At 37.8% G+C, this 19,281-nt stretch overlaps 1 protein-coding gene across 2 annotated transcripts in view; it reads left to right on the top strand.

Annotated features, from left to right (window-relative positions):
- myofl (myoferlin like) overlaps positions 1-19,281 on the top strand; it is a 33,668-nt gene that overhangs the window by 7,663 nt on the left and 6,724 nt on the right. For both annotated transcript variants that reach the window (XM_073873329.1, XM_073873330.1), the window contains 27 exons: positions 75-143; positions 244-287; positions 669-751; positions 2,852-2,890; positions 3,103-3,227; positions 3,481-3,594; positions 4,320-4,497; positions 4,576-4,700; positions 4,800-4,909; positions 5,009-5,201; positions 5,283-5,438; positions 5,527-5,658; positions 6,138-6,301; positions 7,947-8,061; positions 8,309-8,411; positions 9,428-9,564; positions 11,463-11,627; positions 11,847-11,931; positions 12,659-12,739; positions 12,870-13,051; positions 14,393-14,551; positions 15,328-15,429; positions 15,511-15,661; positions 16,891-17,067; positions 17,214-17,284; positions 17,509-17,607; positions 17,714-17,842. In XM_073873329.1, the coding sequence (XP_073729430.1) occupies positions 75-143; positions 244-287; positions 669-751; positions 2,852-2,890; positions 3,103-3,227; positions 3,481-3,594; positions 4,320-4,497; positions 4,576-4,700; positions 4,800-4,909; positions 5,009-5,201; positions 5,283-5,438; positions 5,527-5,658; positions 6,138-6,301; positions 7,947-8,061; positions 8,309-8,411; positions 9,428-9,564; positions 11,463-11,627; positions 11,847-11,931; positions 12,659-12,739; positions 12,870-13,051; positions 14,393-14,551; positions 15,328-15,429; positions 15,511-15,661; positions 16,891-17,067; positions 17,214-17,284; positions 17,509-17,607; positions 17,714-17,842 (3,288 nt within the window). The remainder of the gene's footprint in view (positions 1-74; positions 144-243; positions 288-668; positions 752-2,851; positions 2,891-3,102; positions 3,228-3,480; positions 3,595-4,319; positions 4,498-4,575; positions 4,701-4,799; positions 4,910-5,008; positions 5,202-5,282; positions 5,439-5,526; positions 5,659-6,137; positions 6,302-7,946; positions 8,062-8,308; positions 8,412-9,427; positions 9,565-11,462; positions 11,628-11,846; positions 11,932-12,658; positions 12,740-12,869; positions 13,052-14,392; positions 14,552-15,327; positions 15,430-15,510; positions 15,662-16,890; positions 17,068-17,213; positions 17,285-17,508; positions 17,608-17,713; positions 17,843-19,281) is intronic.

Below are 19,281 nucleotides of genomic sequence, written 5' to 3' on the forward strand. Positions count from 1 at the left end.
TGCTGTTATAGTCAATGTTAAATAACAGAAGTGAAAAGATCAAGATGCTTTAAATATTTCTGATCTGCTTTAAGGTGTGCACAAAGATTATAGAGAAGAATGCCAATCCAGAGTGGAATCAGCTTATTCACCTGCAGGTCAAGGTATGAAGAGTTAAAGCATTTTACTACTAAAATATACAGTAAGGAACACATAATTAATGTATACATTATGTCTTAATAAAATTAAATATTTTCTTTATAGTTTCCATCAATGTGTGAACGCATCAAGCTTACTCTTTACGACTGGTATGTGCATGATATAAAATCAATTTCTTTTAATAAGTCTTTGCTGCTGTTGCTTAGCACAGTGGTTCTCAAACTTTTTCAGCGTGCGGCCCCCCCTTTTGTATGGCGCATTTCTTTGCAGCCCCCCCAAAGAAAATGTATGTAAAACTCAACTTTTGATTAAACAAAACATATTAAATGATACGAAGTAGTGCTATTTGTTAGTAGTCTTATTTTTTTTAGGTTTAATTGCACAGAATTCATGATAAATTAATTTATTTTATAAAATGTCATAAAACTGGGGCCCCCCTGGCACCATCTCTTTTTGAGAACCACTGGCTTAGGCCACTGTGAAGTGTGGCGCTGATAATTGTTTTTAATTCTCCTATTTGACTTTAACAGGGATCGGCTATCAAGGAACGATGTTATTGGGACCACCTACCTAAATCTGACTAAAATAGCGTCATCTGGGGGAGAAATTGAGGGTAGGGTTTTTATAATTACATTTTATTTAGATATTGACAGGATCCAAATTTGGGTAAAATGGGTTTTAGTGAGTAAAGTAAAGAATTTGTTAGTTTAGTTGAGAAATAATGCTAAATATGTATAGTCTGTGCATTCTCATAAAAAAGGAGTTGTCACTGGGATGGTACCTCTTAAAAGGGTCCTAATATGTTTTGGTACATACCATATTTTTCGGTCTATAATCCGGGTTTTTTTTTCATATCTTGGCTGGTGCTGCGTCTTATAGTCAGATGCGCCTTTAAAGTCAGTATGAATTAATTTTGACATTTTTGAGCCAGGAGACCACATTACCGTCTACAGCTGTGAGAGTCCGCTATATGCTGCTTCTGTATTTATATAATCCAATGGATTCAGTGGAATGACGAGTATGCAAACTTCACGCTAGTTGTTGGCTTATTCGGTTAATTTAGCCTATTTAACCTTTGAGGTCAGTTATGTATGCTATAGTTTATCGTTTAAATAACTGATAATATTACTTTTAACGTAAAGACGTCAATTCAGCCTGCTGTTCTGTCTGCTATTGTTTAGTTGAATAACTTGCCTTTCCAGATTAAATGGCTGTTTTTCGGCTTGAATTTTGTGAAATAATTTTCTAAATAAACGCCACGTATAGTCCACTGCAACTTATATACACTCACCGACCACTTTATAAGGTACACCTTACTAGTACCAGGTTGGACCCCCTTTTGCCTTCAGAACTGCCTTTATCCTTCATGACATACATTCAACAAGGTACTGCAAACATTCCTCAGAGATTTAGGTCGATATTGACATGAAAGCATCACGCGCATTTGCTGCAGATTTGTCGGCTGCACATCCATGATGCAAATCTACCGTTCCAGCACATCCCATAGATGCTCTATTGGGTTGAGATCTGGTGACTGTGGAGGCCATTTGAGTACAGTGAACGCATTGTCATGTTCAAGAAACCAGTCTGAGATGATTTATCCTGCTGGAAGTAACCATTAGAAGATGGGTATACTTTGATCATAAAGGGATGGACATGGTCAGCAACAATACTCAGGAAGGTTGTGGTGTTGACACGATGCTCAATTGGTACTAATGGGCCCAGAGTGTGGCAATAAAATATCCCCCACACATTACATCACCACCATCAGCCTGAAACGTTGATACACGGCAGGATGGATCCTTGCTTTTATATTGTTGACGCCAAATTCTGACTCTACCATCCGAATGTCGCATGAACGTTGTTTGACATGTTTTGTGCTCAGAGATGCTCTTCTGTATATCTCGGTTGTAACGAGTGGTTATTTTAGTTACTGTTGCCTTTCTATCAGCTCGAACCAGACTGGCCATTCTCCTCTGACCTCTGGCATCAAGAAGGCATTTGTGCCCACAAAACTGCCGCTCACTGGATATTTTCTCTTTTTCGGACCATTCTCTGTAAACTCTAGAGATGGTTGTGCGTTAAAATCCCAGTAGATCAGCAGTTCCTGAAATACTCAGACCAGCCTGTCTGGTACCAACAACCATTCCACGTTCAAAGTCACTTTCTTAAATCACCTTTCTTCCCCATTCTGACGCTCGATTTGAACTGCAGAAGATCGTCTTGACCATGTCTACATGCCTAAATGCATTGAGTTGCTGCCATGTAAATGGCTGATTAGAAATTTGCGTTAAGGAGTAGTTGGACATGTGTACCTAATAAAGTGGCCGGTGAGTGTATGTTATTTCCTCTTAATGACGCATTTTTGAATGATGCGGCTTATACTTCGGTACAGCTTGTAGTAGTCCGGAAAGTACGGTATTATATGTATCTTTGAGGTACCAATGTGCACCTTTCAGGTACCAAAAGTGTACTGTTTATAAAGGTACCGCCCCAGTTACAACTTTTGTATCTTCTTGTACCTTTTTCTGAGAGTGTATTTTCATCTTACCTATTCTTGTCTGGTGTGTCATAATTTTATTTTGTACCTTGGGTTCACATGAACGGTCAATAAATAGTTTGTTACATTATATTGTTTAAAGCTAACTGTTAAACAACTTGCTGTGCGCATCCTGTTTAAATTTTTTTTACTAGTTCTACATTTCTTTACTAGATTCATCACCAGAAAATGGGCTGCCTACATCCTTTAATGGTATGGTCATTGTTCAGGCTGTGTATTTTTCTTGATGAGTCATTTACAGTATCAGTTGCCTCATATCTGTGTAGTACATTCAGAGTATTTAACTAAAAGTATAGTGGTGTCAGGCTTTAATGCATATGATTTATGCTATCAAGTGTATGAGAGTATTCATTTTAATTAAATAATAGAATACCTTTAAGTTGCGTCTTGCTGTTTCTTGCCAGTGGACACTACTGAATCTGAGATTGGCTTTCTTCCTGCTTTTGGGCCTTGTTATGTGAACCTTTATGGAAGTCCAAGAGAATTCACCGGGCTTCCGGACCCATACGAGGACTTGAATCACGGGAAGGTGAGGGCTGTAAAAATGCCATGTTGAGTTAAACTGCCAACCCCACATTTAAACTCTTAGTTCGGCAGATATCTCAGAAGGAAAAACATTTCTGGAACACCTTGACTTTGAAGATAATATTGTTATTCATTGTTTGCTTTGCATAAAGAATTTAAGCAAACATTGCACACGCATTTACATTTACATGGTCAGTTTTCCGTTGCACAATCTGCGGCAGCTGTCAGATCTGTAACAGTAGGTGTGTGTGTTTTAGGGTGAAGGGGTGGCCTATCGAGGGAGGGTTCTGATCGAGCTTTCTACTCAACTGGAGGACAAAAGTGACAAGAAGGTGGAAGATATTCCAAACGATGACATTTTAGTGGCTCAGGTAAGAGTGAGCATTTCCCTGTGTTGCTCAGTGTTTGTGAAAGTTGCTTTAGTCTAATGTAAATTAATGCATTACAATATTAAGTTACTCCCCCAAAAAGTAACTAATTGCATTACTTAGTTACTTTTAATGGAAAGTAATGCTTACGTTACTTTTAAGTTACTTTTGCGTTACTTATGCGTTACTTTTAAGGTACCTTTGTGTTACTTTTTCTTACTTGGCTGAGGCTTGATCTCTTTCAGGCCTTGCCGGTGTTTTTTATGACTGAGAAGTTCTGCATTCAGAAATCGCATATTTCCATCGCAAAAATGTCAAGCTCTGGCCTGCCATCTCCATTTCTGACTCAAACTGTTTCCGCTAAGGCATTCATGCATAAGAGTGTGTCATTCTACGTGACTACGTTCAGTTTAATTCAGTACATTATTTTTTAATCAAAATAATTAAACTGAAAAGTAACTCGCAATACTTTTTAAAAAGTAACTCAAATATTAATGTGTACATTTATAAAGTAATACTTTACTTTACTTTACTTGTTACTTCAGAAAAGTAATATTATTATGTAATACATGTTACTGGTAATGCGTCACCCCAAAACTGGTGGTGCTTTATGCGAATATTTGGCTACAGATAAAACTAGGTTATATAACTATTAATGTGAGATCACAATAAACATTTTTACAGGGCAGGTCTCTTAAAACTCTTGTTTTGTGAACCTTACTGTGCAGAAGTACCAGCGCAGAAGGAAATATTCCTTATGTGCTGTGTTTCACGGTGCCTGTATGCTTCAAGAACCTGGAGAACCCATTCAGTTTGAGGTCAGCATTGGGAACTATGGGAATAAATTGGATTCCACCTGCAAACCTCTCTCCTCAACCACACAGTTTAGCTGTGCTGTTTTTGATGGTTAGTTTCAAATTGCCATAACATAAGAAGTACAAACCCGAAAACATTTGCTTATACAGTTTATGTGTTTTTATAAAGGAAATCACTATTATTTCTTGCCTTGGGCTGATTCTAAGCCTGTTGTAATCCTCACATCTTTCTGGGAGGACATAAGTCATCGATTGGATTCAGTGAACATCATTCTCTACATTGCTGATCGCCTGGTATAATTTTTTTTGCTTTACACACAATTTCATGCGAATCCTGTAGATAAAAATAAGTCAGAGCAACTATTTATTTACCATCATTTGTGTGTTTTTTAGCAATCCAACATCACTTCTCTGAAGACGGCCATTATGGCTAAAGTATCTGACTCTCGTCTTGCCGAAATCTGGCTGAAGCTCATCGATCAACTCATCGAAGACCTCAACAGGTAAATTCCATACAAGGCCAACTCGGAGGAGGAATTTCAATGTTTTTCTCAATACAATAAAAGTGATAGAGACTAAGGCTGTTGGTTGGATGCTATTAGTTACAGGTTACCAGATCTGGAGGGTAAAATGAACCTGACAGTCCTTGATATTCAGATCAAAAACCTACGTGACAAAACTATGGCCAGCGTCCAAGATGCAGCCATTCGCATGAGGGAGGAGGCTGTTGATGTTAAAGCCACTATGTCTGATATAGAGGACTGGCTGGAGCGACTACAACAGCTCACAGAAGAGGTTTGGCTCTAAATCCTGCCTCATTATATACTAATCTGAACTTATTTAAAATAAAGATGTTAATTTGAATTTATGATGCAGCCTCAAAACAGCATACCTGATGTCATCATATGGATGCTGAGAGGAGAGAAACGTGTGGCCTACGCACGTATACCAGCCAATCAGGTGCTGTACTCTACTCACAGTGATCAGGCCGTTGGCAAGTACTGCGGCAAGACGCAAAGCATATTCATGCAGGTAAAGAGAAGCATTATTGTCAATAAAAATTTATTTATTAAATCTAATCCCGAACCAAATTAAATGTGCCCCCACTTATTGTTTCTAGTACCCAATGGACAAAAACAAAGGTCTCAAGATCCCTGTGCAGCTGCGTCTGAACATGTGGCTGGGTCTGTCTGCGCACGAGAAAAAATTCAACAGCTTTGCGGAGGGAACGTTTAGCGTATATGCAGAAATGGTAAAATTTCCTTTTAAATAAACACTGAAGTAAAACCAATATGCAATAGATATATGTGGTAGTGGTAGAGCAAGTAATGGGTTGAACCCAGAGAACACACATGCTGATAAAAAATGTATACCTTGTAATACACCGTAAGCTGCTTTGGATAAAAGTGTCTGCCAAATGCGTAAATGTATATGTTTCAGCATATGAAAGGAATAATTGAAGACTGGCCATTGAATTATTATTTTCAAATAATTCAAAGCACCTCAGACAATTATTCCGCTTATACCATGTTTTCACAGACATTCCGCAGGTGTTTGACAGGTCAGGTTTGCATTTATCGAAAAATAATGCATATCCATGGTACATTTCTTAACCAATCAGCATAAAGTATCCAACAGCCACTGGTATAAATAGTAATAATAGTATGTTGTAGCATGTGAACTTCCTTAGCAACACAACACAAATATCCATTTTCTGTTCCTCTATACTAGTATGAGAACCAGGCTCAGGTGTTTGGGAAGTGGGGAACTACGGGCCTGGTTGGACGGCACAAGTTTTCAGATGTCACAGGGAAGGTGAAGTTAAAGCAGGAGCGTTTTATGCCCCCACGGAGCTGGGAATGGGAAGGAGACTGGGTTGTTGACCCGGAGCGCTGGTGAGTTGATGATATTGACCTAAAAGTGTATATGGATGAAAGTGTCTAAATGCATGGAAATGTATAAATAAATATGTATAAATCTGTAGTTGTTGTTACGATTATTAGAAGTATTAAGTTTTACTTTTAAGGATTGACCCTTTTTCAAAAAATATTTTACTAATTATTATTATTTTTTTATTATTATTTAAATTATTAATATAAATAAAGCAATTTATTATTATTAAACATAAATACATTTTATTTATTGTTAAATAAACAAAAAAATAGCTGTGAGAATGAAAATAATATGCATAATTTAAGTTATATAAAAATATGTATAGAGACAGAGCGCAGTTATGTTAATTTAATAAACCACGCCCACCGGGGGTAAAACAATCCAACCATCTCCATTGACTTTGTATTGCGAGAGGCCACCTCCTTGTCATTTCTGGCTTATAACAAAAACAGAATAATGCCTAAAAGCTGCTGTGTGACAATGTATACAGCTAACAAGCCAAAAAAACTGAAAAAAGCTGTTTATAAGCTGTCGAGCCGTAAAACCCAGCCTTTAAGGAGGAAAAAGTGGAACGCCGACTTGTTCCCCTCTAGTGGGCGCAGTTCTATTAATAGTAGTAATATGAAAAGTTGCCCGTTTCCACTTTTGTGTCTTTAAACGCTCGTTTTTTGGGGGGTCGACAGCTTATAAAAACTTATTTCCGTTTTCCTGGCTCATCAGCTGCACATCCTGTCACACAGCAGCTTTTGGACATTATTCTGCTTTTTGTTTTAAGCCCGAAATGACAAGGAGGCAGCCTCTCGCAATACAAAGTCAATGAAGACAGATGGATTGTTTCCGCCCCCGGTGGGCGTGGTTTTCAGGTTATGAAGCGTTGCGCTCTCTGTCTCTATATATTTATCTTTAAAAATATTCAAATTATATTATACATTGTTTACGATTTAACCGTTTTTTTTTGTTTGTTTTTTTTACATAAAACCATCCTACAAAAATAAAGAATGTTCTTAAAAATGTATCTTAAAATTAAATTCATAGTGAAAATAATAGTTGAAATCAAACGTTGATATTCCTATAATTACACTGAAAAAAATGATTCATTCAATTTACTTAATTTTTTTAAGGTAAGTGGTCACAATCAATTTATTTAAGCCACATTTAACAAAAACAATAAAAAAAACTTTTGTTTAAATGTAGCTTAAATAAATTGATTGCAACCACTTACCTTAAAAAATTGAGAAAAATATTTTATGCTAGTTTGTTTTTTAAGTAAAAAACAAGTTTATCTCATTAAATAGCTTCCGATTTTTTTTACTGGAAAGTCCTGTAAAAATCGAGATATGTGTGGTACAAGTACAGTACAGTTAGTGCCTATTTAGCTCCTTGCACACAATTAGAGGAAACTAGGGTAGCAGGCATAAAGCCAGCTGTAACATAAACATATTCTCTCTGCCAGGTTTCTTTTTTAAGAGTAATTTTTCACTCTCCCACGCTGAACTCTCTCCCTACCCTGTGCTGTGTCGCGGCCTTGGCTGGATGGCTGTTTAAGTGGTCTGAGTGTGCCCTCAAAATAACTGAATGCAGAAGTGAAAGATATATGTTGGGTGTGTGTCACTAACGTCACGCTAACAGATGACATGCTTGACTCAGTTTGCTTACAGAGGCTGACGCTGGGCACTCAGAATTCACAGATGAGGTCTATCAAAACGAAACACGTTACCCGGGTGGAGAATGGAAGCCTGCAGCTGAGCCCTACACTGATGTGGTGAGCACAGCAAACTGGCACAGTAATGAAAAAGATTGAAAGTTGAAAGCTTTTAGTTAAATGTAAAAAGTTTATAAAGTTCATTTCCTTGTGGCCTGGAAACCAACACGCTTCGAATCCTCGCATTTGAGTTTAAAATTTGAATTTTTATGTAGTATGGAAATTGGAAGCAGCTGACTTTTTCCACCCCCACTGGCCATGTAGAAACGGCACAGAAATCACTGAATTTGGGATTTATTTTGTGCAGAATGGAGAAAAGGCACAGAGCCCTGAGGAGATCGAGTGTCCTCCAGGTTGGCGCTGGGAAGATGATTGGAATTTTGACATCAACAGGGCAGTGGACGAGAAAGGTCAGGAATAATAATTTCCAAGATCAATAGCAAAACACAAATAGAAAAGAGGTTTGGATAAATGGATGGAGTGTTTAATGCACGTTAGTCTGTAACAGTGAGGTCCAAGAGTAACTTGAAAATAAACAGAAAGTTCATAACAAAATGTTATGATATAAGCTGATATTTAAGAATCTGCATTAATGTGTGACTAATAACCAAATTTGGTATAAATCCAAAAGATCAGACTGGGAGGAAATGGATCATTGGGCTTTGGCTAATGGCAAAAGGTCTAGTCAGCATTGCAGCTTTTTCTGGCCAAGAACCATTTGCAAAGACAGGAAGAGCTGCCTGACTGAAATTATGATATAAATTGACAAATATGCATGCAGTATGTTATGCAGTATGTTACAGTATGTGGCGACTTGTGATTGCTCTTCCGAAGGGCGCAAATTAAAAATAAGTGTTCGGAGTGTCATGTGTGTTGCTTGGGTTTTCAAAATATGTGTTTGTTGCGTCATATGAACCATGTGCATCACGTGTTTTGTCAAAATAAGTGCCTGCTGCACACGCATCAAATCGTTTATGATAAAAGAGACTCATGTTCACAAAATACACGCAAGACACTCACTTAACAGTAAACTCTGATTACGCATGAGATTATGTGAGTATCTGGTAAACGCAAACCAAACGTCTCTTTTATTATAAACCCTTTAGACGGCACTTATTTTGCACACAGGATCATTCGACACGCCGAACACACATTTTAAAATAAGAACCACACACATGACGGACTACATACATGTTGTGACGAACTTCGCATCATGCGCCCTCGAAAAAAGAAGTCACTGTCCGCCACTGGTATGTTACAATATACACAAAATTTGTCTTTAAAACATTGCATACAATTAGACAAATACTAAATGGAAAAAATAGTGGTCTCAGACTTTTGGACCCCACTGTACATGTACAAATATATCATTGCATGTGTGCATCTGATGCGAACATCTGTTTTCCACTGTTGTGTTGGTTACTAGGTTGGGAATATGGTGTCACTATACCTCCTGATGATAAACCCAGGTCATGGGGTGCTGCAGAGAAAATGTATCATATCCACCGCAGAAAAAGACTGGTCCGACCTCGCAAGAAGATAGCAGATACACCAGCTCTTGAGGTGCAGACATCTCACTAAAGTTATTGTCTGTTTTGTGCAAGTGATGCTAAAATACATTACGATTTTGCATGCATTGATCTGCCGGTGGGTCCAAAACTGCATGATCAAATTTATAAAAAATATATATATAAGTTGTGAAGCAAAACGTTTTCATCAATGATTTTAAGGTCCCGTTATTTATGTGTTTTTGAATCTTTGATTGTGTTTACAGTGCGCAATATAACATGCGTTCATGTTTCATGTGTAAAAAAAATTATACAACCCCAATTCAGAAAAAGTTGGGACACTGTAGAAATTTTGAGTAAAAAAGTAATGGAATAATTTACAAATCTCATAAACTTATATTTTATTCACAAAAGAATATAAATAACATATCAAATGTTGAAAGTGATACATTTTGAAATGTCATGCCAAATATTGGCTCATTTTGGATTTCATGAGAGCTACACATTACAAAAAAAGTTGGGATAGGTAGCAATAAGAGGCCAGAAAAGTTAAATGTACATATAAGGAGCAGCTGGAGGAGGACCAATGTTTAGGAATAGGAATGTTGTCCTATTCTAGTTGCTCAACTGTCTTAGGTCTTCTTTGTCGCATCTTCCTCTTTATGATGCACCAAATGTTTTCTATGGGTGAAAGATCTGGACTGCAGGCTGACCATTTCAGTACCCGGATCCTTCTTCTACGCAGCTATGATGTTGTAATTGATGCAGTATGTGGTCTGGCATTGTCATGTTGGAAAATGCAAGGTCTTCCCTGAAAGAGACGACGTCTGAATGGGATCATATGCATCTAGAACTTGGATAAACCTTTCAGCATTGATGGTGCCTTTCCAGATGTGTAAGCTGCCCATGCCACACGCACTCATGCAACCCCAAACCATCAGAGATGCAGGCTTCTGAAATGAGCGCTAATAACAACTTGGTTTGTCATTGTCCTCTTTAGTCCGGATGAAATGGCGTCCCAGTTTTCCAAAAAGAACTTCACATTTTGATTCGTTGGATCACAGAACAGTTTTTCATTTTGCCAAAGTCCATTTTAAATTAGCCTTGCCCAGGGAAAATGCCTGTGCTTCTGGATCATGTTTAGATATGGCTTCTTGTTTGACCTATAGCGTTTTAGCCAGCAAAGGCGAATGAGATGGTTTGTGTTCACCGACAATGTTTTTTGGAAGTATTCCTGAGCCCATGTTGTGATTTCTATTACAGTAGCATCATATCAGTGCCGTCTAAGAGCCCTGAAGATCATGGGCATCCAGTATGTTTTTTGGTCTTGACCCTTACGCACAGAGATTGTTCCAAATTCTCTGAATCTTTGGATGATATTATGCACTGTTGATGATGATAACTTCAAACTCTTTGCAATTTTTCTCTGAGAAACTCAGAAAACAATTTTTTGCCGCAGCATTTGGGGAATTGGTGATTCTCTGCCCATCTTGACCTCTGAGAGACACTGCCACTCTGGGAGGCTCTTTTATACCCATTCATGTTGCCAATTGACCTATTAAGTTGCAAATTGATCCTTTAACTGTTCCTTATATGTACATTTAACTTTTCTGGCCTCTTATTGCTACCTGTCCCAACTTTTTGTGGAATGTGTAGCTCTCATGAAATCCAAAATGATGACATTTCAAAATATCTCACTTTCAACATTTGATATGTTATCTATATTCTACTGTGAATAAAATATAAGTTTATGAGATTTGTAAATTATTCCATTACTTTTTTACTCACAATTTCTACAGTGTCCCAACTTTTTCTGATTTGGGGTTGTATTCTAATTATAGGCTTATAATATTATAATATCACTTCTTATTGGATAGTATATTTAGTTTGCTACAGTTTGTACTGTGTATAATCACTGACTGTAGTACAACTTGGCAATGTTTTTCCCAACAGAGGAAAGATTTGGGCGATGGCTGGGAATACTCCTCACTGATTGGCTGGAAGTTCCACAGGAAGGAGCGTTCCTCAGACACATTTCGTCGCAGACGCTGGAGGAGAAAAATGGCACCAGCCAACATTGTGGGCCCGTCGGCTATCTTTAACCTGGAGGGGGCACTGGTTAGACCATTCGTTTTGTTTTTGAATGACTGTCAGACCAGACCATGATAATTAGATATTTGAAATATGTTTACCTTTGATCATTGCAGTGATTTTGTTAGGGGACAAACTTTGATTTATTACCCATTTATTTGTCCTTGATGTCTGTACAAGATTAAGGACATCTCTCATTTCATTTAGATCTTTGTTAAGAGGACATACACTGTTCTTTGCTTTTAGGGAATAGACGACGATGAGAAGGGCAGCAAGAAGGACACAGCCAAACTCTTTGGTGCCAACACACCCACTGTGTTTTGCAGATTTGACAAGTCATGTTTATTCGTGGCCTCTGATTAAAAAGTCTAAATTCCTCATACTGATTATATCTCTCAGACAAACACACCCCTCCGTCTTTCCTTGACAATCTGGCATTAAGATAACACCAAGAAACAACAACAAACACACACTAAAAGCCAATAGAAGTCTTGAAAGCTGCTGATTAAATTAGCAAACAAAATTCAAACACCTATTTTGAATATTTATGTCAACTAGTTTAATACTTCACACTGTGTTACACAGTTAGGTGTCAAGGTACATTCATATTATAAGCAACTAGCAGTAGCCCAGCGACGTGATCTCATTGATTTCAATGGAAGCTCAGCAGCATCCGGCGACACGAGCGAAAGTGACCGTTGACGGCTGGATGGGCGTGTCCAGTCGCACAACAAAGTTGAGAAATATTTAACTTAATGTGACATTCGGGAGCGACTACCAATGAGAACGAAGCAGTGGAGTTCACGTCATCCGTCTCTCGTCAGTTACTGAAGTGGACATTACTCATTTCTTTATGACAACCAGATATAGAAATGCCTCTTTTGAAAGAGACGAGCGACACACAGTGACAAAGACGCTTATGATGTAAATGTACCTTTATTCCAGTGTTAAATCTGTATTTGAGGTTCTTAATCGTTACTCTACTGATCTAAAACATACAATACAAAGATTAAAAACTACAACCTGCTGATCTTTTAACCAAACGTTTTTGCATCTCAACAAGTCATTCATGTACCATCTCAGAGTCTATGTCTATCAAGCCAGAAATCTTCTTCCTATGGACAAAGACAGCTTTTCTGGTATTTTTCATACTATATGAATCATTAATCTTACACGAATCCATTTCACCAGACATTAATTCACGGCACATTAATTCACAAAGCAGATGTGTTCTTAATGAATGATGACTAATTGATCTTCTATTCACAGATCCTTATGTCCACGTGTCCTTTTTGCATGTCAGCAAGACCACAGAGATCATTAAATCCAACCTTAACCCCACATGGGACCAGACTCTCATTTTTGATGACATTGAAATCTACGGCGACCCTCAGAACATTGCTTATAGCCCACCCAGTATTGTTATGGAAGTTTACGATAGTGATCAAATGGTATGACTCTCTATTATTGTAAACTCGTGAGAACCAAAAGATTCAGAATCTAGATCTAGAGATCTAGATTATGAAACTAGGGAGTTGCATCACCTAGACGGTTTATTAATAAAAAAACAGAAGCATAATAAAGGCGTACAATATGTGTTAAAGGGCACATATTATGCCTATTTTTACACGATGTAATATAAGTCTCAGGTATGCCTAGAATGTGTTTGTGAACTTTCAGCTTAAAATACCCCACAGATCATTTGTTATAGCCAAAATGTTCCTATTTGGGTGGGAGCAAAAAGTTTTTAATTTGTGTACCTTTAAAGGGAAACTCGTTTTTCAATATTTTACTATGTTCTTACCTCAACTTAGATGAATGAATACATATCTATCTTTTTTCGATGCGTGCCCTTAATCTTTGTGCAGCGTGTTGTGAATGTGTTAGCATTTGGCCTAGCCCCATTCATTCCTTAGGATCCAAACAGGGACGAATTTAGAAGCCACCAAACACTTGCGTGTTTTGCCTATTTAAAGACTGGTACATGAGTAAGTATGGTGCCACAAAAAAAAAAATTATAATAATTTTTAAGCGGATAAAAATTAGAACTATATTGCATGGCGGAAGAGCACTAAGTTTGCAGCACTTCAACCTCGGCGCGCAGTAGCATAAACTTTGTCAATATTACTGTGCCCGAAGTGCTGCAAACTAAGTGCTCTTCTGCCATGCAATATAGTTCTCTTTTTATCTGCTTAAAAATCGCCACGTTTTATTTTGTGCCACCATACTTACTCATGTAACAATCTTTAAATGTGAAAAACATGGAAGTGTTTGGTGGCTTCTAAATGCATCCCTGTTTGGATCCTAAGGAATGAATGGGGCTAGGCTAAATGCTAACACATTCACAACACGCTGTACAAAGATTAAGTGCACGCATTGAAAAAATATAGGTATGTATTCATTCGTCTAAGTTGAGGTAAGAACATAGTAAAATATTCAAAAACGTTGGTGTTTTCCTTTGAATGCAAATGAGCTACAGCTCCTCACTTCCTTACCAACAGACAGTGAGTGCTTTTGGTTAAAAATAGATCTGATTGTTGTGAATACAGTCTGAGACAATAGTATATTTACTATTTTTGCATTAGTGCTAACAAACACATTTATAAAACCTTTTGGGTAAAATTAACTCACTCAGTGGCCAGTTTTGTGATGTCACATAAACATGAGAATCAAAACAGCATGTCTACTGAGACTGCTCTGGTTTAAGGGGGATTCCTGCCTAATGTGTGTCCTTTGAACTTATATCATAAGATGGCTGTGTAATGTTTTGATCTTGATCTATGGCTTGACAGGGAAAAGATGAGGCTATGGGTAGATGCACGTGTCTTCCGGTGGTGAAGCTTAATCCTGGGGCCCCTTTGATCCCAAAACTACTCTGGTTTCCAGTTACAATGAAAGGAAGAAATGCTGGAGAGATGCTGGTAGCTGCTGAGCTTTTGCTTAAAGATAAGGTGGTTTGTTATTTAAATACTTTGAATAATTTAGACTTTAGTGTTTAATGCAAATATGTGTGTACTACGTGCTATCATCTGAGCCTACTGGTAGTCACATGATGATCCATTTAAATACTGTTTGTAGTTTCAAAATGACCGGAAAATTTTGCCAATTAGTTTTGTTACACATGATTTAAAAGCTGTTTGATGTTAAAGTTTTATGTTGAATGGGATAATTCACTCAAATATTTTCCCGCCCTCATGTATGAGTTTCTGTATGAGAGGAACACAAAAGATGATATTTTGATAAATAATGCTAAGCACACAGTAGATGGTACCCATTGACGTTCACAGTATTTGTTTTTCTCCTACTATGTAAGTCAATGGGCACCGTCAACTGTGTGGTTACCAACATTTATCAAAATGTATTTTTTTGTGTTCAACATAAAAAATAACAATAAAAACAACATGAGGCAGAGTAAATGCATTTTCATTATAGGGTGAACTATCCCTTTAACTGGACATTATAATGGACAAACCTAGGCTTTAGTTTATTTTTGTTATAGTCAACAGACTAGATAACACCATGTTGTCTAGAGGTAGTTTATTGCTTAGATCATTACTGATGAGAACATACGGTACAGTATACAGGCTGGCTACATGCCAGGCATCCATCATTTGAAAGATACAAGTAGCAGCTTGTTGCCAGTGAGCAAACTCATTTGAGGTGTCCTCCTAACCACAGCACCATTCTGATTTGTTTATGCCCTGTTCTGTTCATTTGTTGACCTCAGGCAAATGAAGTTCACCTGCCCCTGGTTCCACCTAGAAGAAATGAGAATCTGTACATGGTTCCTCAAGGGATCAGACCTGTGGTGCAGCTCACTGCTGTAGAGGTAATACATGTATAATCACCCATATGGTCATCACAGTGGGTTGAAACCAAAAGGAATTACTCATACGACGTGTTTTGACAGATCCTGGCATGGGGTTTAAGGAACATGAAGGCATATCAGCTCGCTGCAGTGTCGTCTCCCAGCCTTATAGTTGAATGCGGAGGGCACACGGTTCAAACTGGCATAATAAAAAACATCAAGAAAAATCCCAACTTTCCTGGATCGGTTCTGTTCCTCAAAGTGGTATATCATTTACTAACCTTTATTTTTTTACCTTATACATTTTAAATCAGACTAAAGGTATTACAGAACAACAAATGCTGGTATCAACATAAGATCTAAGTACAAAAGAATGGGATTTTGCAACGTATGGCTTAAGTCTAAGATTTAGGACAGGTGTACTAAGGCAAAGATTACTATTATCGTAGAATTAGGAATTTAAATAAACCCATAAACTCATCCTATGCATTTAGCTTTAAAGGGATAGTTCACCCAAAAATGAAAATAATGTCATTAATGACTCACCCTCATATCGTTCCAAACTCGTAAGACCTCCGTTCATCTTCGGAACACAGTTTAAGATGTTTTAGATTTAGTCCGAGAGCTTTCTGACCCTCCATTGAAAATCTACCTACGGTATACTGTCCATGTCCAGAAAGCTAATAAAAACATCATCAAAGTAGTCCATGTGACATCAGTGGGTCAGTTAGAATGTGTTGAAGCATGAAAAATACATTTTGGTTTAAAAATAACAAAAATTACGGCTTTATTCAGCATTGTCTTATCTTCAGTATCTGTTGTAAAGCACATGCGCCAGACTAAAGTCACGTGACTGCAGTGACGCAGATGATGTACGACACAGCTGACGTGTTATCTGGTGCGCCCCAGCTGGGTTTTTTTGCGCCCAGGCTTCGTTTACAGTCTGAGGGAGATGCATACTGTAAGTTTTGAAAAAAACATCAGTCACGTGATTTTAGTCTCACGCATGCTCTGAACAACAGACGCGGTAGAGAAGACAATGCTGAATCATTTTCGTTATTTTTGGACCAAAATGTATTTTTGATGTTTCAACACATTCTAACTGACCCACTGATGTCACATGAACGACTTTGATGATGTTTTTATTATCTTTCTGGACATGGACAGTATACTGTACGTAGATTTTCAATGAAGGGTCAACAAGCTCATGGAGTAAATCTAAAACATCTTAAACTGTGTTCCGATGAACAGGGGTCTTACAAGTTTGAAACGACATGAGGGTGGGTCATTATTGACATTATTTTTATTTTTGGGTGAACTATCCATTTAAACATACAATGAATCTGCTTTGCTTTAAGATATAAAACTTTTTATGTTGATGTTTATGATTTGATCTAATAAAAAAAAAACATAACATAACATCATGCTGTTAGTGAAGCTTCAGTTTTATTTTTAATAAATAACATCCTAAAAATGTCTCTCTCCTCAAAGTGCTTCTCCCTAAAGACGAGATGTATACTCCACCCATTGTGCTCAAAGTTATTGACCACAGGCCTTTTGGTCGAAAACCAGTTGTTGGACAGTGTACAATACACTCCCTGGAGGAGTTTAGATGTGACCCTTACATGGGAACCACTGAAGTGGCTATGTCTTCCAGGGGTAAAGTCACATTTTAAATGTTTTTCTTATTCCTGTAAGGATGTTCTGTTAAGAAAATGTCTCCAAAAATTTCATTCTTCAATGCTATATTTGTCAATTGTTTGACATTTATAATTGTCTCATACTGTATATAATTTATGTATCAGTGGCCATGATGGCAGCAGCTCCCAGAGATGTAGTCATTGATATGGACTTAATGCCCAACATCTCTCCAAAGGTACAGTGACTAATTTTGTTTTCATAAACATTGCACTCTGAAAACCTTGTAAATCTTTTTTTTCCAACTCCTTCATCCTTTTGTAATGACCCATTCACTGCGTGTAGAAAAGACATTTACAGTAAATAGCTGTCATTGCAACAGTATTGAAGCTATGCTCTTATTGCTCAAAACTACTGCTGGGAGATTGTTACAACCAAATCCAATTTTTTTAACTGTTTTAGGAAGAGGACACGGTGGACTGGTGGAGTAAATTCTTCGCCTCCATTAACGAGCGTGAAAAGTGCGGCCCTTATCTCCAAAAGGGATATGACACCTTAACAGTGAGTTTTCCCACCATCCTGTTTGCATCCTGCCTATGTTTCAAAGCAGATAAGGTATGCCTATTGTTATTTAATGAACAGTGTTAAAAGCTCGAGTCTGTTTTAGGTTTACGACAGCGAACTTGAAGCGGTTCAGGATTTCAGGGGGCTGAACGACTTCTGCAGTACATTTAAATTGCAAAGGGGGAAAACCGATGATGAGGAGGATGACCCCTCTGTGGTGGGAGAGTTTAAGGCAAGTCTGTGCCATGTGGTCATTTCCTGTACAGTACACACCATACAGTACTTTGCTTAATCATTGTGCATGTTTTCTCATTGTTACCTTTGGTAGGTTGCAAGTTCAGTATAAGTAAGCGATATGTTGAAACTTGAGAATTGCAGCTATTACAAATCTATTCTTTCACAATTGGGCGTTTCTTTAACTACACAGCAAAATCCCCATTGTTAAATGTACACTGCTGGTAAATTGGTACCACCAGGTATGGTTTTCATATAAGTTAAATAAAAAAATTTGTTCAGAAGTCACTTAACACATTCTCATAAGTTTTAACAAAGTTTTAAAGTGTGTAATAAGACAAACTTAGATCTAAGAAGAGAAATTGTTAATAATTTACATTTTTCAGACCTGCAATGAACAAATGTCATTTCTACCACATCTCAATTTGCAGCTGTTATTTAAAAATAGAATAACTGATGCCACTCCAGAATTGTCTAAGTTAATTTTTGTAAGTAGTTTTAACATTTTTTCCAAAATGTACAATAATTATACATTTGTCAATTAGATAAATTAACTGCCCTAATGACCAAATGCTGAACTGCTTACCCGTCACACTCTGAGGGCAGTTTCACATTTGGTGCGATTGCCTGGTCCGAACTCGTGTTCAATTGCTCCCCCCTCCCCATGCCCCCCATGGACTGTGTTTACATATTATTTTTGCATCCGTACCGCGTTACGCTTGCATCATCAAGCTGCAGCCGGCGCGTTCTCTTGTGGCTTGGCAACCGCTGTAAACGAGATGACGAATAGCGTGATTGACGAACTGCAAGCAGAGAGATGATTTCTGAATACATACACAAAAATTGACGTCGGTGGTCAGCCCGTTGTCATCGAAACAACTTTAGTATGTTTGGGGCAGACAGACGCAAGTGCGTTTCTGTATTATTTCTTTGAAAACAAAACCAAAGGTTTAAAAAAATAAGAACAAAAGTCAAGCAAGCATTCTATGCATTTTGTTGTCAAGGTAAGTGCACGCACACAAACACACACGTCTGTTTTGGTGGGACATTCCATATAATACGTAATTAACAGCGGTTCACTTCCGCGATTTGGTACGATTGCGCTCACATCAGCAGCGAACCGATCTGGAGTTCACATGAACCGGACCCCAGACCACCCTTTTTAAGCGGACTCGAGTACGTTTCGCGGGTGTGCACCCGAATTCGGAAGACAGCGTTCACATCAACCAAATGTACCGAACTCTGATGTCAATCGAACCCGGGTGCGCACCAAAAGTGCTAATGTGAAAACGCCCTGAAATTGAATATTGGTTTGGGCAAGAGCTTATTAGAAAATAAATAACTTGAATTGTTATATTAAGTAGAGCATGATCTCATAAATTATGGATACAGTTTTAATGGGTAATGAGAACTTTATAAATATTAAAAAAATGTGTG

Source organism: Misgurnus anguillicaudatus, chromosome 11 (assembly GCF_027580225.2).
Source record: "Misgurnus anguillicaudatus chromosome 11, ASM2758022v2, whole genome shotgun sequence".
In the NCBI taxonomy this organism is placed as follows: domain Eukaryota; kingdom Metazoa; phylum Chordata; class Actinopteri; order Cypriniformes; family Cobitidae; genus Misgurnus; species Misgurnus anguillicaudatus.